The sequence below is a fragment of the Tursiops truncatus genome, chromosome 19, assembly GCF_011762595.2.
Source record: "Tursiops truncatus isolate mTurTru1 chromosome 19, mTurTru1.mat.Y, whole genome shotgun sequence".
Taxonomy (NCBI): Eukaryota; Metazoa; Chordata; class Mammalia; order Artiodactyla; family Delphinidae; genus Tursiops; species Tursiops truncatus.
Window position 1 is genome coordinate 656,654 of NC_047052.1, and position 21,509 is coordinate 678,162.

Sequence of the window (21,509 nt, forward strand, 5' to 3'; positions counted from 1 at the left end):
ACCCCCTCGGGGGCCAGCCCACTGCTGCGGCTCTGGTGAGACTGAGGTGCAGAAAGGCCCTGCAAGTCGCCGTGCCAACCGTGCGTTGGAGAGATGAGCACGTTTTTAATTCATGTTTGCCCGAGAGCTGCTTCCTTTCATACAGAGATGAGATCAGCGTGGGTGGGAAGCAGAGCTGGGAATGGGGCCTCTGACCCCATTGGAGGCAACTGACGGGGCAGGAGGGGCGCCTCCTTCTGGCCACTCCACTCTAGGCTTTGGGCCCTGACTTCCCCTGGCTGAGACGGGGCAGGGTGGGGCGCAGGGCCCTCTGTCCATCTCGACACACAGCCGAGTCCGGCGTGTCCGCTCAAGCGCCTGTGGTCTGCCCTGTGTCCGGGAGGCCGTGCCCTCAGCAGGGTGGGTGCAGGTCCCCATCAGAAAGCCTCTTCCCTGGTGCCCTCACGGGGCCCGTACAAGTCGGCCAGCCGGGCAAAGCGGGGCCCCCAGTCCCAGAGGCAGCTGTAGTCTGCGTCCTCATCACCCAGGCTGGACAGGATGGAGCTCAGCGTGCCTGCCACGGACCCGTCCCCCTCGTAGTCATAGATGAGAGCCGTGTCGTAGGGAGGGACGGCGGGGTCGCTGTCCACGGCCTCTAAGCCCTGTGGAGAGGCCTGGGGCTCAGGACCAGCACGCGCCGGCCAAGCGCCCTCCGCCACCAGCTCGGCCAAGGCCTGGCCCCAGGAGCCGGGTTGGGGGCAAGGTTCTCTCTGGGCGATTCTCCTCCCTCGGCAAGAACCACCACCCCTGTCCAGCCCCAGAGCGATGCCTCAGGCTCGTGGGGTGGGGGAACGGGGTGCAGGGCGCCCCTGGGGCACCCACCTCGTTGATGAAGTCAGCGATGTCAGAGGGGCTGGTGGGCAGCACGCGGGGGGCCTGGGGGTGCGATCGGCCGAACGGGGCGTCTCTGCGCAGAGAAGGCCGTCCCAGCGGGGCGCCCAGGGCCGCCAGCTCTGCCGGGTGGCGCAGCTGGTCCATGTCATAGGCATCCTGAGAAGGGACGGACAGAGCGCGTGGGGGTGAGGGTCGGGAGACGGCTGGCCAGCTGGGGCCCCTGGGGAGACCCCCCAGCACTTGTAAGCCACCCCGGCCCCCTCACCTGGTCCTCCTCCCCGCCCCCCTGCTCGTCGTAGTTGAGGATGTTGTCCCGAAGGTCGTCCTGCAGCCCGTGCAAAAGCCTCTTGTCACACGACTGCTGCCGGCACCGCACCAGGAGGGCCACCAGCAGGGCGAGCACTGGGGGTGGGGGGGGCAGCGGAGGTCGGTGTGGGGTGGGGGCGGGGCAAGGCGGGCAGGGCGGGGCTGCCAGGCGGCGCGGGGCGGGGCAGGGATCTGCGGGCGCGGGCACTCACAGAGCAGCAGGATGACACTGGCCAGCACGATGGCCAGGGCGCCCAGGCTGATGCCCGCGCCACCCGCCCGCAGCGCGGCGGCCCCCGGCAGGCAGGCGCCGTCCAGGCCGCAGCGGCACACGGTCACGTTCAGGGGCTGCTCGCGCTGCTGGGGCGGCTGTCCCGAGTCCCGGAGCAGCAGGCTCAGGCGGTGCAGCCCCTCCTGGACCTGGAGCCTGGGCCGCAGGCGCGCGTGGCTCACTGCAGGGGGTGCCGGCGGTCAGCAGGGGCAGGGGGCGGCAGCCGGCCTGGGTTCCCCACCTGTCCCGTGTGTGTGATAACTGATCCCTGCGGGCCTGAGGATGCAGCGCACTGAGGTGGGAACCAGTGGGGACCTGCCCCAGGCTCTGGACCCCCAGGGGCGTGGGGCGAGCTCACCGTTAACCTGGCTGAGGCTCCAGTTCCGGGCCAGCTCTGGGAGCCTGGGGCTCAGCTGGAAGTGGAAGGGGGCCCCGTGGGGGGGCAGGTCCTCATCCGTGGCCCCCAAGAGAAGACCGGAGCCCTGCTCTGGTGTGCTGCACAGGCTGCCCCACGGCGGGGACAGTTCAGGGGCGTGGTCGTTGACCTCCAGGATCTCAACAGACAGGGTCCCTGTGGCCGTGCTGGGTGGGGAGGCTGCAAGCAGGAGAGGCCTGGTGGGCCCTTGCCCCTGCAGAGCCCCCACCCACCCCTTAAGTCTGCTCGGTGGAGCGCCCGCTCTCAGCCCTTGGGCAGCAGCAGGGGCCCCAGCCAGGGTCAGGGAGCCCTGGAACCCAGGCCGAGCTCCACGCTCACCATCATCTCGGGCCAGGATGATGGCCCTGTACCAGCCGTCCTTGAGGAAGGGGGATGCGGGGCTGAGCACGCGCTGGGTCTGGACCCGGCCAGTGGCCCCGTCCACTTGCAGCCAGTCTTCAGGGTCATAGTCCTTGGAGTAGCTGTTGGCGAGGAGGGGAGGAGGGGCCCTGAGCCTGAGCCGGACCCCCGGAGGTGTGGTCACGTGTAGACGTGCACACACGCACACATACGCAGGCCTTTAAGGATAGTCCTTCCACAGCCCTAAGCTGGTATTTTCCATCCCAATCAACAGATGAAAAAACTGAGGCTCGGGGAGGGCAGGTGAGCTGCCCAGGGCCCCGTGGCCACTGAGTGACAGCTAGGATTCAACGGTGGGCACCATGTTGACAGACAAGGGTACATAGGGCCAGGGCAGGAGATGAAATCCAAGACAGCAACAGCCAGTCCTGGTGGAGTAACGGCTCCCTGGAACGGACAGGGCCGGACACTCAGAGGCCAGCCAACACAGACGGGCCGTGTCAGCGTGCGCCAGATGCAGCCCAGTCCTGCCTACAGGACGAGGTCACGTGAACACGCACGCGCACGCACGCACGCACGCACGCACGGCACTTGAGAGCCCCTGGGCTCTCGGTGACGCACACAGATGAGCCCATGAGTTCCTAATGGGAACCCTCAGGGCATAGGGCTCAGTACCCTTAGCTGTGCTGCTACCCTGGCTGGGAGGTGGACTGGGGCTGTGAGTTCCCCCTGCTCACCCCGGGGCCCCCACCTGAGCCTCTGCGGCTGCTGTGTGTCAGGGTCTCGGGCAGAGAAGGTGGCCACGGGGGTTCCTGGGGCCGCCCCCTCAGCCAGGCTGGTCCGCAGTGGGTTCTGCTGGAACACGGGCGCCTCGTTGACATCCCGCACCTGCACGCTGACCCTGGCCTGGCCCCGCTCGGCCCTGGGGGCCGCCGCCTGCAGGGGAGCCTCGTTCTGCGCCGCCACTTTGAGGTCGTAGTGCTCCCGACTCTCGTAGTCCAGCGGCTGCAGGGGAAGCGGGGCGGCCGCCCGTCAGGACTCCGGCCCCCTCCCCCCATTCAGGGAAGCCTGAGGCAGCTGCGGCCGGAGAGGCCTCTTCTGCTCTGTCCTCAGAGCCCCTTCTTTCCTTCTGCTTTTTAGCCTCGGAAAAACAAAAATCATGCAGGACAAAAAGGCACAAAAAATAATGCCAAAATGACGGCTACTCATCACGCAAATGTATTTGCTGGGTGTTGTGAGGCCAGTTTCCCGTCCCCTGGCCGGGCGTCCTCCTCGGTGCCCCAAGCAGACACTCGCCTGGGTCTTGCTAAGAGGGTATTTGGTGGACATGGTTGAACTGACCTGTCCAATCAGCTGACTTTAAATAAAGAAGATGGTCCTGGAGAACCTGGGTGGGTCTCATCTGTGGGTGAGAGTCTCTGAGAGCAGACCTGAGGCCGCCCTGGGGAAGAAGGGCTCCCACCTCCAGATGCAGCCTCAGCTCCTGACTCTGCAGCCTGTCGCAGCCCCGCAGACTCCGGACTTGCCAGCCGCCTGCACGACGGCCGGCGTGAGCCAGTCTCTGGCAATAAGGCTCTTCCTGCGTTGACGGCTCATCTGCATCTCTATGCACGTGTGTGCACGTGTGTGTATGCTCAGGTGCGTGCGTGCACCTGTGTGCGTGCACACGTGTGTGTGCACACGTATGTCCTGCTGGCTTTGTCTCTGGTCTCAGTTTGGCCAACATGTGAGGTCTGTATTTGTGCGTGTTGATCATGTACTTCAAGTGGCAAGACACTGGGAGTAACGTGGGCTTGCCCCCTCCTTCCAGCCCTGTCCCCCTGTGGTCAGCGTGGCCCGAGCCCACAGTCCTAGCGTTCTTGGTCCCCTTCGCTCCCTTCCTAAGGATGCACAGAGGGTCCAAACGGGGTCCCAGGGTGTGAGGAGAGGCACCCTCCTCAGCTCACCTTCACCACAGACAGCACACCCTCGTTGGTCCTGGGGTCGGTGCGGATGGCGAACTGCCCGTCAGGGTCGCCCTCCAGGATGGTGAACCTGGCCACCCAGTTGGGGGAGCCGGGCAGGTCCCGGTCCTCTACCTCCAGCCGCCCCACGTCCACTCCGCTGACGGCCTCTGTGGCCTCCAGGAAGAACTGTGGGAACTCGGCCCCGTTACCCACGGGTGGGCCGGGGACGGTCCCCTGCGGGGTCACCCTCCCACTGCCCACCCACGAGGAGTCCAGGGCACCAGGAGCCCCTTCCCAGTCTCGGCCATGTGCTGGGCACATCCTCCCCAGAGAGCAGGGCTGCCGCTCGCTCCCACCCAGGAAGGCTTGGGGACAGGTCCCACCCCAGGGTCTTCGTGGCTTCCCCCCACGGCCCTCTAGCTCCTGACATGCTCACAGCGCCCCCCCCCCCCCCCCCCGATGCTGGCCTCTGGCAGGGTATCCTGCACGGTCCACACAGGATGCCTCCTCTGTGGAGCACCGAGCCTCCCACCCACCAGAAGCCCCAGGATCGGGGGGAGGTCAGCCCTGAGCAGCGGTCGGTGGAGGTGAGGACGGTGGCAGCACCTGAGCCCTGGTGAACTCGGGGGCGTTGTCGTTGACATCCTCCAGGGTGATGACGGCCAAGGCAGTGGCGGTGAGGCCGTCTCCAGACATGTCCGCCACCTGCAGGGTCAGGTTGTACACGGCGACCGCCTAGGAGCACAGTGACATGGGGTCAGGAGACCCAGGTGGCGCGCAGGGCGGGGCTGGTCAGCCACCTTAGGGCCTGGGGGCAGGGCCGGCAGACCCCAGGAGGCTCCGGCATCTGCCCTGCTCCCAAGCTCTGGGGCAACAGGCTGCCGAGCCTCTCCGGGTCCGACGGCACCACTGTCGACCCCAGACTCTGCCCCAGCCTGTGAGTGGGCAAGAGGACGGTTGCCGAGCCGGGTGAGCACTCACGGGGCACCTGCTGCACTGGGGTGTGGGGTCCCTGCCCTGGGGAGCCAGGTGCGGCTGCCGAGAGAGGGGACAGAGATCAACTAACGCAGTGAGTGGCCCTGGGGAAACCAAGGAGGGCTTCCTGGAGGTGAGGTGCCAATGCCACACAGAAGCCCGGCAGCCAGGGGCCGCAGGGGCCCCACAGGGGAAGAGTGGGCACGGCCGGCTGGAGGGCGACTGTTTCTCTGCAGCATGCGTGGTCGCTGTGGGCCCATCCCAGGCCGAGGAGCCCTACTGCTCTGCAGGCAACAGGGTGGGGGAGGTCTCCGGCAGAAAAACACGCTAAGGGCCCCTCACACCATCTCTGGACCGAACCACACAACTACCCGCGGGGCAGGTCTGCCGGAGCCCAGGGCCACGGACAGTGTCCGCGGCACTTGGACCGCTCGTCTGGGGGGCTGCCCTGCCTCAGCTGTCAGGGTGCAGCTGCATGGCCTCACCTCGCGGTCCAGGCCCACTTGAACCGTGCGGATCTCCCCCGTGTGCGGGTCAATGCTGAAGAGCTGAGGGCCGCCCTGCTCCAGAATGGAGTATCGCAGGGCCGCGTTGTCCGTCTCCGGGTCGTCCGCATCCGTGGCCTCAGCCCTGGTCACGTAGGTTCCTGGGAAGGGAGGGGACATGTGGGGGTGACACCCATGGTTGCCAGGGCGCGCTGCCCACTCCCCCGCGGCCCGCCGCACCGGGTCCAGGCCCCCGACCAGCCTTGAACGTGCAAGCATCCCGGCGTCCTGGCTTGCGTCGCTTGTGGGGATGAGGTCGGGTGTCCGATACACACTGCTGACACCTGTCTCCTACGGAACCCTGAGACAGACCAGGCGAGCCCGCTGGGGAACCAGCCCCAGGCGGGGCGAGGCAGCGCCCAGGGCCGCACCTGCGCTCTGGGGCAAACCAGGCCCTGGATCTCAGGAGAGAAGGGCCTCTGCAGGGGTCCTGGAGGTGCCCCAGCACCTGTGCCCACCTGTTCTCTGGAGCAATTCAGGTCTGACCACCCCTCCCCACACCGGCCCAGATCAGGTGTACTCAAAGTTATCCCGGTGAGGTGGACCAGCCTCGGGCCACCCGAGGAGCTAGCCCCCCCTCACCTGTGACTGGGCTCATCCCAGCCCCTCCTGGGCCCTGACGGGTCAGCTGAGTGTCATGCTGGTGTCTGATGAACGGTAGTGACCCGGCCACTGACCCAGCCTTAGAAGGTGGGAAGCTACCTTAGCAGGTAACTCCTGGCATGATGCTGGACCCCAGGCTAAAGCCAAAAACAATGTTTAGAATAGGCACCCTGCCACCGGGATGCAGACACGCGCTTCCAAAGGCACCGGTCGGGCTCTCTGTGACTGAGCAAGTGCGCAAACTCCTGGGGTGACTGGAGCCCAGCTTCTCGCCAACAGAGAAGAGGACCCAAAAGGAACCCTGCAGAGCTGGATCAGAAGTGGAGGTGCCAGAGAGGACTCGCGACTTGTGATGAAGGCACAGAGCCGTGTTAACACAGCTGTGACAGTGCGTGCACACACGCACGTCTGTAAGTATGTGAGCTTACTTCCCGGCCCCGGCTGCTGAGGGGGCCTGGGCCGGTTTGATGAGCTTCTGATCAGCCAGGATTTGAGCTTCAAAACAACGGTGCAAAGCAGCACAAGCCACTGAGTGAAGCAAGAATCCACAAATCCAGACACATCCGTGTGAACAAAACACATACGAGACAGGCTGGGACCCGGGACCCTTTGCTGCAGGGCTTGCGCCTGGACACAGGTCTCCTCGAGCCACAGAATACAGAGAAACTACAAGGGACTAAAAATAACTATGTACGTGGCAGTTCGAGCAAATGCTGGACGACATACAAAGAGACTAAAAAGCCCAACGGCCACTCCTGAAGAGCAAACACCGGGCGGGAGCAGAAGCAGGGTACCTGTGCGCGCCCCGCGCACACACCACCACCTAAGGTGGTGTCTTTCCCGGCACCGTTTGCTGAGGAGACCGCCCTCTCCCCGTTGAATGGTCCTGGCGTCCTGTGTAAAGTCACCTGCCCGTGATGTGAGGTTTATTCCTGGGCTCTCTATTCAGTTCCATCGGTCTATGGTCTGTGTGTCTGTCTTGAAGGCAGGTGCACACTGATTACTGTACCTTTGCAGAAAGTTTTGAAATCAGGAAGTGTGTCCCCCAGCTTTGTTCTTTTCCAGGATGGTTTTGGCTATTCAGGGTTCCTTGAGATCTTATAGGAATTTTAGAATGAGTTTTCTGTTTACGGCAAACCCCCTAAGCCACCCCTCCGCGGCCTGACCCCCCGGACACACCCCTGACCCCTGGACACACCCCATATAAGGAACAAGCTCGCCCCCCCTCAGGGAGCAAGCTAGCAAGGGAACCACTCCCCACCGCTGCAGCGGGGGCCCGCATAAAGCCTTGCCTGAATTTCTTGTCTGGCCTTTGATCAATTTCTATTGATTAAAGAGGCCAAGAACCCTGGTGGGTAACACATACACACATATTCATATACAGGGGTACTGAAGTCCTATCATACAATAGAGAGCCAAGTGATGACCAAGAAGAAACAATGAAGAAACAACAGCTGACGCAGGCAAGAGCCGCCAGAGATGCTAACGGCTGGGCGGCAGCTGGAGGGGCAGCAGGACACCTGCACAGTCTCAAAGGGTCTCCCACAAGACATCTATTAATTACAAAGGGGAAAGGAGAAAAGCCAGAGCAAAGAAGCTTGGCGGACACCCCCTGAACTACACACCCAAATCGGCATCTCCAGGAACGGGATGTGCACGCCTCCTGAGGGGCTCCAGCCACGCAGACTCACGCAGAGACAATCATCACAACAACCGCCTAAATGCCTCAGGATGTCAGTGTCGTGGGCAAGGAGGTGAAAGCTTTCGCAATGAAAACTACAAAAGATCAGTGAAAGAAACTGAGAAAACACAAATAAACGGACAGACAGAAGACTTGTTGCTAAGACGTCACTACCACCCAGAGCGACCTACAGATGCAGAGCGATCCCTACCAAAATCTTAAGGACAGTTTCTTTACATAAATACAAAACTCATTCTAAAATTCCTATAAGATCTCAAGGGACCCTGAATAGCCTAAACCATCCTGGAAAAGAACAAAGCCGGGGGACACACTTCCTGTTTTCAAAACTTTCTGCAAAAGTAATGAGTGTGCACCTGCCCTCAAGACAGACTCAGAGACCGATGGAACCGAATAGAGAGCCCAGGATAAACCTCACATCCACGGGCAGGTGATTTCACACAGGACGCCAGGACCACTCAGCGTGGAGAGGGCGGTCTCCTCAGCAAATGGTGCCGGGAAAGACATCCACAGGCGGAAGGATGGAGCTGGACCCGTAATTACTTAACAGCATATGCAAAAGTCAACTCAAAATGGATCAGACCTAAGTGTACAACGTAAAACTAAAACTCTCAGAAGAAAACATAGGACACTGGTAATGTCACGAAGGCAATGATTTCTTGGATATGACACCAAAGGCACAGGCAACAACAACAAAAATAGACAAACCGGACTTCACGAACATTTAAAAATGCATCAAAAGACACTATCGACACAGTAAAAAGACAACCCACGAAATAGGAGAAAATATTTGCAAATCATATATCTGATAAGAGATTAATATCCAGGATATACAGAGAACCCGTAAAACTCAACCAGAAAAAAAAACCAACAAGCAACTCAATTCAAAAATGGGCAAAGGGACTTGAACAGGCCTTTCTCCAAAGAAGATACACAAATGGTCAATATGCACGTGAACAAACGCTCAACATGACTAATCATTAGGGAAATGCAGATGAGAAGCACGAGACAGCCCCTCACACCCATTAGGATGGCTGCTAACAGCAACAGAACAAAACAAAACAAAAAGCAACAGGCGCTGGTGACGATGTGGAGAAACTGGGACCCTCCTACACTGTTGGTGGGGATGGAAAATGGTGCGGCCACTGTGGAAAACACCATGGAGGATCCTCAAAAAATTAAAAATACGGCTTCCCTGGTGGCGCAGTGGTTGGGAGTCTGCCTGCCGATGCAGGGGACACAGGTTCGTGCCCCGGTCCGGGAAGATCCCACATGCCACAGAGCAACTAAACCTGTGCGCCACAACTACTGAGCCCACGAGCCACAACTACTGAAGCCCGCACACCTAGAGTCCACACTCCACAACAAGAGAAGCCACCGCAATGAGAAGCCCACGCAACGCAACGCAGAGTAGCCCCCGCTCACCACAACTAGAGAAAGCCCGCTCGCAGCAACGAAGACCCAACACAGCCAAAAATAAATAAATTTATTTAAAACAATTAAAAATAGAACTACCATTTGATCTACCAGCCCCACTTCTGGGTACATACCCAAAGGAACTGAAAGCAGGGTCTCAAAGACATATTTGGACACCCACGTTCACTGCGGCACTATTCACAACAGCGAAAAAGCAATCCAAGGGTCCACTGAAGAATAAACAGATAAACAAAATGTGGTATAAACATCCAGTAGAGTATTATTCAGCCTTGAAAAGGAAGGTGATTCTGACACGGGCTACCACACTGACGAGCCCTGAGGACAGGATGGCCAGTGAAATCAGCCAGACACAGGAGGACAAGTACCGTACGATTCCACTCACGCGCAGACAAATCATAGAGACGAAAAGCAGACAGGCACTGGAGGGGGAAATGGGGAGTTAGCGTTTAATGGGGACAGAGTTCCAGTCTGGGAAAATGAGAAAATTCTACGGACGCCCGTGGTGGTTGCACAGCGATGTGAACGGGCCTAAAACCACCGACCCGTACACTTAAAAATGGTTAAGATGCTAAACCTTGTTGTATGTATTTTGCCACAATAAAATTTGGCAGAACAGAAGTCAGTGTCGTGAGCTCCTGGCGGCTGAGGACCCGTCCCCAGTGAGGGGGCGTGAGCAGGCGGGGGCCTCAGTCCTGCCACCACGACGAGAACGGAGGGGAAGATCACACCTGTGTGAGCCCGTCAGATGGTGACGCACAGGCGACGTGACACCCCCGAGTCCAGGCTGTGACCCCCCCAGGAGGTGCACACGCTGGGGCTCCCCTGGTGAGGCAGGTGCAGCGACCCCACAGAAGCAGGAAGAGGGGCCGAGATTGGCACAGCTGCTGGCGGTCCCTGGGTGCCCACATGGGGGCCTGTGCCCTCTCCCACGCGCCCACTGACTGCTCCCAGGGAAGGCGGGGTGGGAGGAGACCCGGGAGGGCCGCTCGGCTCAGGCCACAGGGCGGCCCAGGTGTGGGGAAGGCCATCGGTGGTCCACAGTCACAGGGTGAGTGTGGGGCTGCTGGGCTGGAGGGACGGCGCTCTGCCTTTGGGGGAGGAGCAGGGACCCTGAAGCAGCCCCACCCCTGGGGCTCAGGGGCTGTCACCCCGCTAGGGGCCCCTCTGCATGCAGGGCTGCGCTGCCGTGGCGGGAACGCAGAGAGGCCCCCGGGATCTGAGCTCAAGCAGCGGCAGAGGCCAGGCCCGTCTCCTCTCCCCACCGTGGGCTGGCCCCCACCTCTGCTGTGCTCTTACACACAGGGAAAGAGGGGAAAATTCCACCCTAGTGATTAAACAGCCAATAGAACCAGATGTATGGCCAACCAGACACTTGGGCTTTTATCTGACAGAACTGAAGCAGCCACCCTCCGCGTGCAAAAGGCCCTAAAGGAAAAGGTGGACGGCATGCAGGAGCAGACAAGGCTCAGACAGGCGGCAGGGACTGTGGACAGAGGCAGGACCGCCTTAAAGGAAAAGGTGGACGGCATGCAGGAGCAGACAAGGCTCAGACAGGCGGCAGGGACTGTGGACAGAGGCAGGACCGCCTTAAAGGAAAAGGTGGACGGCATGCAGGAGCAGACAAGGCTCAGACAGACGGCAGGGACTGTGGACAGAGGCAGGACCGCCTTTGCTCTAAAAGGCTTCCCTGGGCCGCTGAAGCGGAACAGGTATGCAGGTGAGATGTTACACTGTGTTAGTGCTAACCCCTGACTTTGAAGTTACACTGAGTCCCTGGTGTGCTCTGAAGGCCTCCGGTCTGCAACCAGCCTGGGATCTGACCAGAGCCCCGGGGACCCGGTGGGGAGGGAAGGAGCAGATCACTGTCTGGAATGTCTATTCTGCCTGGAACAGAATCAGGCCAGCGAGTCTGCCCTGTGAGGACGCAGAAGGGACAGAGGGTCAGCGGTTTCTGCACTCAGTGTAGAATTAGTAAGCGGAGAGAGGCATCGACTGATAACGGGCAGGGGGGTCGCCTCTCGGGGGATGAAGGAGACAGAGGTGTTGGTTGCACGACACTGTGAATGTGCTAACTGCCACTGAAAAGCTCGTTCCAAAATGGTTAATTTTATGTTATGTGAACGTCACCTCTATTTAGCAGGAGGAGGGGGGAGGAGGGGGAGGGGAGAGCAACGGAAACCACCGGAGCTCTGCCATCCAGGAATCCTCTCTGAACTCTGGAGGATTTGGGGGTTGACACTTATATCGCAATGGGAAGAGGCTTGAGTCGACTTGTGGAAATTCCCTCCGTCCTGGAGACTGTTTACGTGTTTTTAGACTCTCTGAAGGACCTCTGAAGTTCTTGCTGAAGGGAAATCCTGGACTTCTGACCTACCCAGCGCCCTTCGCGAAGCTCCCTCCCCCACCGGGAACCCACTCGGCTCACCTGGGACGGCGCCCTCCAGCACCCGGCCAGTGAACACCTCCTGCCGGAAGACAGGCCGGTTGTCATTCTGGTCCACAACCACGATCTCCAGGTCCGTGGGCTCCTCCAGGGTGGACCCCCCCAGGTCCAGAGCAAAGGCCCTGAGCTAGTCAAGCAGAGAGCAGGGGCTGGCACTGCGGCCCCCACGAGGGCAAGAGCAGCAGCGAGGGCACTCTGTGTCCTGCTGGAAACAGGTGAGAAGCGCCACGGGGACGGGGCAGTGCCGGGCAGGTGGGACTGCCCTCGAGGGGAGCCTGGGTTCTCCCAGCAGGCGGGGTGGCCACCACGCGCCCCCTCTTGCCTGGGCCACCAGGAAGCCCACAGCTGTGCTTCGAGCGTGGCTGCAGCGACGCTCCCCCTGGCGCCCCTGGTCTCTCTTCCCCTGGCGCCCCTGGTCTCTCTCCCTTTTTCTGTGAACAGTCATGGCTGCTTTTGAAGTTTCCGCTCCACACGTGAAATTGTAACTTCAACCATCTCCTGTCCCTTTGGAGAACAGACTTGGTACAACTTCCAGGGGAAACACACCCTCTAACTCTCTGTGTAAGGGAACCAAGAGCTGGTTCTCAAAGTCTGAGGGAGACTCCGGGCACAGGAAAGGCAAAGGCTGCAGCCCCCTGCCTGGGGCAAGTCTGAACATCACCTTAGGGTGGCCAGGATGGGGGGCGGATCATCTGTCTGTAGGGGACTCAGGCGAGTTCCAAGCTCCCCTCCTTGGCCCCTCGCTCACCCCCTCCCCACGGCCCTTTCTCTCAGACCTGACAATCCCAACGCCTCCATTGGGCAGATCCCGTCCCACCTCCCCCGACGTCCCACCCTGACAGTCACGGGGCAGCTGCCGCTAGGGGCGGCCAGTTCCGTGGGATTCCTCATGGCACCCCTTCTTCAACTCACATAGCAGGCTCAGGGGAGAACCGGCCACACCAGTGTCTGGTGTTGCTTTCCTGGTAAGGCTGCTGCCCACCCTGAGGCCAGCTGCCCAGTCCTCCTGGGCAGGACCCAGTGTTCAGTCCGCTTACGCACCTGCCGAATGAGCCTGTGACCCTGAACACCTGCTTCCTGGGGCAGCCGGTCCCAAATCCCACCCCTGCCCCCCAGTTAAGGATGCTGGGTTTTGCGGGTGGAGGTGTGGCCATGACCCCCATGGGGCGGGGCGGGGCGGGGCCCACCCTGAAGCGGTCTGTCTTCTCTCGGTCCAGCACGGCATTCAGGGACACCTTCCCTGTGAACTTGTCTATGGAGAAGATCCCCCGGGGCTCCTCGTCCACGCCGGGCCCCTGGATGCTGTAGATGATGCTGCCCAGCTGCTGCCTGTCCGACTTGATCTGTGGGACAGGTGATGGGCTGGGGAGGTGCCCCAGGGGAGGGGTGTCCCCTCTCTGCAGCCCTCGGTCCCTCCCCCAGCTGGGATGGGGTTGCTCAGCCTGCGGCCCCAGGGGAGTGCCCGCCCTAAAGCAGGCGGCCCCTCACCTGCACCAGGGGGAAGGGCAGGCGCTTGTGGTTCTCGGACACGCTGATGGGAGGGATGACCCAGGCTCTCCGCACGCGGCCCGGTGCCGGCATCCGGTGCCAGGGGTACAGGGTATGCGGCCTCCTCAGCCCGGGGACCCCCACTGACAGGCACAGGCTCTGCAACAAAGAAAAACCTCCGTCACCACCACAGCAGCGCCCAGAGCTCCCCCACCAGGGCCGGGACGTCCCCTCCCCGACTGCCAAGCCCTCTGTCGTGTGGCCCGGGGAGGTTCGGGTGCCAGGACTTGGGGGGCATGGGGTGCTCAGGGGGACAGGAGGCAGCCTGGCTCCCGGGAGCCCGGGGATGGGTGGCAAGGCCCGGGAGGGAGGTGGGTTGAAGAGGAAGGGCGGCTGGGCTGGGGGCAGTGGGGGGACACGCGGCCACCCCAGGCCTCCTGGTGACGTGAACTCTTGAGGGCTGGTCGAGGTTGACCAGGCAGCGCTTTTGTCCTCAGAGGCCCAGAGAGGGGGCCACCTGGGGGCCAGAGCGCCCACCCCTCCCACACAGGGCAGCTGTTCACACGGCAGGTCTCCTCTGCCAGGCTGGGGAGGGGGACACTCCACACGCCTCTGGGAAGCAGGCGGTGGGGCTGTCTGTCCCAGGGCTGCTTTGTGGAAATGAAACGGAGCTGAGCTCCCAGCTCCCCGCCCCCTGCGGCAGCTGCCTCTGCCTCTAGGGACCGGCGGGGTGGGGTGTGTGCAGCTGTGAGGCTGAGGGGCCGGCGGGAGGACGGGGCAGCTGGAGTGTTTTGGACCCTGATCCCCCAGAGCCCAACCCCAGCCCGTGCTGTTTCCCCCCCAGAACCGTGGAACCAGGTGTGACCGTGTAACCAACACTTTAGTACCTGGAACCCGGGACGCTGTCTCCGGCTCCGCACGCCCAGGGGACGGGGGGCCGTGTGTGCAACGTCCCCGAAGCCCAGCGCTCGGGGCCCGTGGGGCTGCAGAGGCAGGACACAGTGCGGGGCAGCCGTGTCCCCCGACGCTACCCCACAGGCGGGGCCGGGGATATGCACCCACCGCCCTGCCACCACCCGCTGAGCTCTGGGCTCAGCACTAAGGCTAGTCAGGAATGCCGCCCGCGGTGCCGAAACCCTCCCCAGACCCACTGTCAGCTCATCCCCCCCCACCTCTCAGACGGGGAAACTGAGGCCCAGAGAAGAAAGCCACCTGGCGGGGTGAGGGCAGAGCTGGCGGCAGCCCCAACAAACACCCAGAGTCTTCTGGAACAGCCCTGGTTTAAACACGTGGTCTTCGCATCCCACGCCTCGATCGGCCAGTGGCTGGTCTGAGCGTGGGCTCAGGCACTGTGGCCGGCTGGGCGTGGAGGCACTGGGGGCGCTCTGTGCTCCCCGAGTCATGAGTGGGGCCGACGCTGGGGCACCCTTGGAGGGCACAGAGCCTGGCTGGACTTGGATAAGGGCTGTCAGGGCCCAGGGCGGGGGCAGGGATGCTACTGGGACCCAGCTTGGCTTGGCTATAGGAGAACGTGAGCAACGCGTCTTCCATGGCCCTTATGACCCCCCAAATCCCCCTGCGTTTGCAGCTGCCCCCTGCCCAGCCCCCCTCCAAATCCAAGGCAGGGCAGTGCGGGAGATGCAGTGGAGCTGCTCCTGCCAGGCGCCTCCCCAGATCTCTGTGCTGCGGGCTTCCTCTGCCTCCCATGGCCCTTCCCCTCCTCGACCCCTCGACCCCGCCCCTGGCCAGTCGGTCCACCGACTTCTGCTGAGGTTTCCATCCCTTTCCCCATCGCAGTCGGTAGAAGGACCAGGCCTGGGCTGGTGGCCTCAGGGAAGGCGGGCTTGGTGACTGGTGAGTGGGGGGACTTAGGGGGCAAGGGAGGGAGGAGAGGCCCCTCAGCCAGGAGGCCGCTCTTCCGGGCAACCTCTGGCCTGTGCCCCCCTGCACGGCCTCCCTGTTCTGCCCGCCTGGGTCCTTGTACACTTTGCTGACAGAACTGCACTGACATCCAAACTAAAGTCAGTCTCCCTGGGGGGCCCCGGGCCACCTCCCCAGTGCCCAGACCTCGTCCTGCCACTGCACTTGAAATGCCAGGGGCCTGGGGTCCAGGCAGCGGCACGCCCAGCTTGGAGAAAGGGCCGGGCGGTTCCCCAGGCCCCCGAGCTCCCCGTGGCCCGACAGATGGCAGCACTGCCTCCAAGCCTCCCGGGCAGCTGGCTTCTCACCAAGACGGCCCAGCACAGGCCAGCGTGGTGTTCCCGCCAAGCGGAGACCTGCCAGCCTTTGTCACAGGCTCGGGGGGGCGGGGGGGGATAGCGTCTGTTTCCTGGGCATCTTGGGGCAGCAGCTCCCTTGCCCCCAACCTCGCCGTTCCCCGCCCCTCCCTCCGCCCCTCCCCAGCCCCTCTCAGCCCTCAGGGAGCAGCAGAGGCGGGAGCCACAGGTCCACCAGCGCTGAACCTCCATCGCAAGGAGCATTTCTGTGATGCCCAGGGACACAGAGGCACCGCCCTGACCTCAGCAGGGAGTGAGGGACAGCCTGCAGATGCTCCCGGGCCTCAGGCTCTTGGAGAGGCACTGGGGGCCTCTCCGGCCCCTCCGGCCCTGCAGCCCCCCACCGAGCCTACGGCCCCTCCGGCCCTGCAGCCCCCCACCGAGCCTACGGCTGCCCCCGCCCTGCCAGCAGCCTTGCTGACACTCCAGGACGCCCACCGGCTTGGCACAGGGCATGTGGCCGGGGCGGAGCCTGGGAGTCCTGGACCCCAGACTCTCCACGGCCCAAGGTCACGAGGTCAGCAGGAGCCGCAGAGCCTTGGCAGGGGCCCTCGCCCAGATCGGAGGCTGCAGTAGGTGGCGTGGCCAGAGTGGGCTGCAGCCAACCTCCGGCTCTCGGGACGCTTCTCAGTTTGTCCCTTGTCCTCCCGCCAGCCCCTTCCCAGAAGATGCAGGTGGCCGGGGAAGGCCTGGGAGCCGCCTGGGAATCCCAGGACATTGGAGCCGGGACGAAGCCACGTGCACAGAGCCGTGGACGTCGAGTGCACATCGCTCACAAACGCTGTCACCCTCACCACCCCCGCACCACACAGAACCAATGGGCATCAGGGACCCACTTCTCCCAGCGGGTGCCCGGTGGCATCCCCATGCTCACCCTCCGCCGCTCCCTTAGCCAAGAGCCTGAGAGAACAGCCTGGAAGCCCTAGAGACGCCGGGCCGCTGCCCCCTCGCTGTGGTCCCAGCCCCGGCCCCCAGCCCCACGGCTGCCGAGTGAGAGAGCTCCCCGTCTGGTTCGGAGCTCGTGGGGCCCAGCAGCGCGGTGAGCACCCTACAAACCCACTGCAGGGGCAGGAGTGGCCTCACCCCCCCCAGACCCAGGCAAGGGCCCGGGTGGGTGATACTGTGTCGCTGCAGGCCACGGTGGGCAAGGCCCTGAGCCCGAGAGCAGCTGGCCAGCTCCTCCCGATGCCCCTCTGGCCTCTGGGCGGCTCCCGTCCCCTGGGATCTGAGATGGCGCCCGCTGCCCTCAGGCCCCCGCAGGGGGCCTGGGCTACTTCACCACCGCTGGGGCTTCCAGACTTGACTCACCATCACAACCAACCAAGGTCAGGAAAAATACAGATTCCACCAGTTTACCCCCGGCCTACTGAGTCAGACCTCCCAGGGGGTCCCGGAGCCCCCAGGTGAGCCTTGGGAACATCTGGGAATCAAGGCAGGCGCAGGGCCGAGCGGCGGGACTCGAGGGTCACACAGCCCTGCCCTGGCTCCCACCCCACCCCTCTGAGGCCCTACGCGTGGACGCACCCCACCATCAACTGTTCAGAAGCGAACAAGTGCCTGAGCCCTGGAGGGAATGCCTGCCGCCCTTGCCCGCTGCAGGGGTCTGTCCTGCCTGGGCGCCTGGGGGCAGCCCGCAGAGCTCTCTGCTTCTCTCCACCAGCCCTCGGTGGGATCGGAACAAAGAATTACGAGGCACGGCCCGTCTCCTGGGAAGAAAGCTGATGGCTCACCTGCCCTGGACAGAGAGGCTGGTGACCAGGGCGGCCAGGGGCACAGCAAGGAGAGCCTCCTTCAGCTCCTGGCGCTACGGCCTCTGGTGGCCCCTGCGAGTGGCAGGCAGGAGGCCCGGGTGCATCCTGGTTGACTGAAGGGTAGCATCTTCCATCTCCCTGCAATCGGGCAACCCTTACGCAAGGAGGCTGCCACGGCTGGGGAAGGGGCTCTGGGGCTCTCCTGAGCACGTGGCCTCTGGGAGGAGGCCGCAGCCACACTCCTGGGGGCTTTGCAAGCCGTGAAGACCCCCTGAGGCAACGGGAAAGTCCTGGAACAGGACGGGCCCCACGGCAGACACGCATGGTCCTCTCCAGAACACACTGTCGGTGTGACAGTAACCGGGGCCGCGGAGGGAAGCCAGGTCGGGGCGCTGTCCTCTCAAGGTGGGCAGGACAGTCGGGAGCATGGTGCCTGCCCCAGTCAGCGGGGGTGGGGTGGGGGGGAGGCTGGAGAAAACAGCTGTCCCTTCGCCTCGCCATCTTGCCCCTCCTCTGAAGCCCGCAACAGCTGGAGGGGGCTCAGGGGAGAGCCGCAGGGGCCTCTCTGGGCCAGGCGGACAGCTGGGTCCATTCCTGGCGCGCCTGATGCCTGCCAGGCCGTCCAGGAACAGGGCGGCCTGGATTCCAGCCGGGGGTGGGGAAGGGGCTCAGGCCTGGGGAGCTTGTGGGGCCTCTCCCTTAGCCCAAGCAAACCCCACCCACGTTCCCCCGGGCTCCAGGCCTCGCACCTGCTTCCTGGAATCTGAGGGACCCAGGCCCGGAAGTGATGCTGGAGGGGTGTCCCCGCACGTGAGTGCACGGGCAGCGACATGGCTCAGCGGAGCCGGACGCAGGCTTGGGGCCCCTTCCAGCAGCACGTGGGTCTGCCATCTGGGCTCCCCACCCCCAGGCAGGGGGGGTCCCAGTGAAGGCCCAGCTACTGGGGACACCACGGGCACAGGTGAGGGGCCGATAGAGGCCAGTTCCGAAAAGACACACGCTAAGCCCCCTGGCCGACATTTCAGGCAACACAAGGGAAGGGTGAGCCTCATCCAAGGCCACCAAGCAGATGACGGGCCTGTGCGGAGTCTGGTCAACAGGCCCCCACCCCAGGGGCCCACCCGAGACAGCCCTGCCGGGGGGCTCCCGGAGGTGGACGAAGGTGTGTCTGGGAAGCGGCCGCAGGACCCGTGTGGCTGGACAGGAGAGGACAAAAGTCTGAAAGCTGAGCTGGATGGGGGAGGGCCGTGCGAGGTCCTGACGCAGACACATGTCGGCCAATCCCGAAGTCGCTCCCCTCACACCGGAGCTAATTTGAGCCGCGGGGAGTGCGGGAACATGAGTGGCCAGGCCCGTTGGCTGGCCTCCCAGCGCCACCAGAATTCCCGCAGTCCCCAGCTGTCTGGGAGCGGGTGCATTGGGCATGACCCTGGGGGAGGGGAGAGGCATCTGAGAGGGATCTACTCCCCTCCCCCGCAGCAGAGTCCCCCTGGGGCCCGGTCAAAGGATGACACCCCCAGACCCAGGAGTGGGCCTCCGAGGACATGCCGCCTGATGCGGGGCAGGGGCAGGAATCGTGGGAGGGGGCGTTGCAGCCTGGAGCCTTCTGGAGCGCATGGGGGCATCCAGGCCCTGGGGTGGGGGCAGAGAGCCCGCTGCCCCGGGTGGGCTCCCAGCAGCGGGCCGAGGGGCACAGGCCGTGGGCAGCCACGCTGTGCCGGGCAAGGGTGGCTGTGGCCTCCCTCTGGGTCAGGTGGCCATGGCAGTGGGGGGCGGCCAGCACCGCCTCCATGGGGTCAGTGAGGGCCCGGAGGCAGGGGTGTGGGTAGCTGGGGTGGGGGCTGGCGGCACCTAGTCAGCTGCCAAGGGCTGAAACCCGAGCCGGAGCCGGGGGCGCCGCGGGAGTGAGGGGCGACGCTCGCCAGCGGCCGGCGCTGCGTGATGGCTCTGGAAGTGTAACAGTGAGTGATGATTCGTGGGCGCAGGGCCAGGCCCTGTGCTCATCACCTGTCAGGTGTAAGAGGCCTGAGGCCGTCCTCCTGGCCCCCGGCCCTCACCAGTGACCACCGCTCAGCCCAGTCCCCCGAAGCCCGGAGACCACTGAGGCCACACGCTGCACTCCTGGCCCCAGCCTAGCACCTGCCCAGAAGCCAGGGGCCGAAAGGATGCGGTCCCAGCCACCCAGGGGTGCCCGTGTGGCGAGTGGGGCGGCCTGTGTTTCCTGCCGCCCGTCCTGCTCCCACCAGGGAGACCAGGGCTCCCCAGGGAGAGGGGGCTTCTGGAGGGCAGAGCCCACAGCTGCCCCTGCCGGCCGGACACATGGGGGCTCGGACTCCACCCAACTAGACTACGGAGAATCACCTACCAGCTCACAGGGGTCCCTAGGGACCAGGCCTCCAGGCTTTCCCAGCTGGGGGTGCTCCTGCCGCCCCCTCTCCCTCGCCTCCCGCGAGACTGAACACTCCCAGACCCCAGCAGGGCTGAGGGGCGCCCCTCCGGAGTGAGGGCCCGCCTTCTGGGTGCTCTCCTGGCCGTCCCCGAACTTGGCTCCCCGTCCGGTCCAGCGGAGGCGGTTACACTCCCCCCTGGACAGGGCTGCCCCGCACAGAACCCTCGGCTCTCGGTCCCCGAGGCCGGGACGCCCCACTCTAAGACGCCGGCGCTCAGTGCAGGGGCCAGAGACCCCCGCGCAGCGCCCGTGCCTTACCTGGGCCAGCAGCCCGAGGGCGAGGAGGAGCGCGGCGTCCATGGGCCGGCGGCGGACAGCGGGCCGAGCGTCCGGCGGCGGGAGCGACGCCTTCTGCTGGGACAGGACCCGGCTGAGTGACAGCACAAGTGTGCGGGGCGAGCCTGGCGAGTGAGTGATAATGTGTGCGGGGGCGAAGCTGGGCGGGGCGTGGGGGCTGAGTTACAGCACGTGGGCGGGACGGCGCCTGGGGCTGAGTGACAGCACGTGTGTGGGGCGGGGCGTGGGGGGGCCGAGTTACAGCATATGGGCGGGGCGTGGGGGCGGCTGAGTTACAGCAAGTGTGTAGGGCGGGGCGTGGGGGCTGAGTGACAGCACATGGGCGGGGCGGGGGGGGCGGGGGGGCGGCTGAGTGACAGCACATGTGACTGACAGCATGTGTCGGGGGCGGAGCAGGGGTCGGGCACCGTCCCAGGCTGGATGCGGGGCTCCAGGAAGGAGGCTGTCAGAAAGGCAGCGGCGGGTGGGGGCTGGGGACTAGGGTGGATTCCCTCATTCATTCTGAGCACCAGGCACTCTCCTGCCTCAGTGCCTTTGCACTGGCCGGCCATGCCCTCGCCAGGACTGCCTGTCCGGCTCTCCCCAAGGCCAGCCGCTCGCTGCCTTGAGGGCTTGGATCACATTTGCTGTGTCCCTTTACTGTCTCCCGCTCAGGGGTGGAGCCCCCCAGGGCAGGTTGTCCACTGCTGACCCCCAGGGCTAGCACACAGGAAGGACAGGCACAGACCTGGCCCGGTGCCCAGCTCTACCCGCCCCTTCCTTCCTCCTCGGTTGGCAGTTACTTGGTTGGTAACTACCTGGTGGAAGGGGGAGGCTATCTCTCCCCTCCAAGCCCCTGCGCTCCTGGGCAGCCTGCGGCTCAGAACCAGGGGAGGGTGGGGAGGGCGGGGGCGGCCCTGCGGACCTCGAGCCGTCTTCTGGGCAGGGAAGTGGGGAGTGTCCTCTCCGAGAGCCGGTCTTCTCTGCAGCAGGAGCAGGCACGGGAGCCTCTGCTCTCCTCTCCAGATTGCGGGGCAGCTGAGCAGGTGCGGCACCATCTGTGCCCTAGGCCTGCTTGGAAGGAGGCCAGGCTGCCGGGGATAGGGGTGAGGGCAGGGGCTCCAGCAGAGACTGTGTCCCTGGCACTCACCGCTCCAAGGTGGGGGTGGAGGGCGGGAGACCCTTCCAGCTGCAGGCTCGGAGGCCCTGGGGCTGAGCAGCTCCTGGAGGCCACGTCCTGCCTCTGAGGTCAGACCCCAAACCCGGGTGGAGGAGCCCTCTGAATGTTTTTGGGTTTCTGCCCCCTGAACGGGTAGAGGGTGAAGTAGACGGGGGCAGGGGCTCAGCTAGGCCATCCCTCCTCTCGGCCATCTGTGTCCCCCTCAACAACCTCCCG

General features: G+C 63.9%; 1 protein-coding gene across 1 annotated transcript; it reads right to left on the minus strand.

Annotated features, from left to right (window-relative positions):
* Positions 1–93: 93 nt before the first annotated feature.
* CDH15 (cadherin 15) lies at positions 94–20,206 on the minus strand. Its single transcript, XM_033845329.2, has 14 exons — positions 20,096–20,206; positions 13,362–13,520; positions 13,061–13,216; positions 11,856–12,000; positions 5,632–5,792; positions 4,778–4,906; positions 4,172–4,357; positions 2,977–3,230; positions 2,205–2,347; positions 1,809–2,045; positions 1,392–1,631; positions 1,139–1,275; positions 862–1,029; positions 94–641 (listed from the first exon to the last, which is right to left on the minus strand). The coding sequence occupies exons 1-14, from the start codon at positions 20,135–20,137 to the stop codon at positions 417–419; spliced, it is 2,382 nt and encodes a 793-aa protein (XP_033701220.2). The 5' UTR covers positions 20,138–20,206; the 3' UTR covers positions 94–416.
* Positions 20,207–21,509: the final 1,303 nt, after the last annotated feature.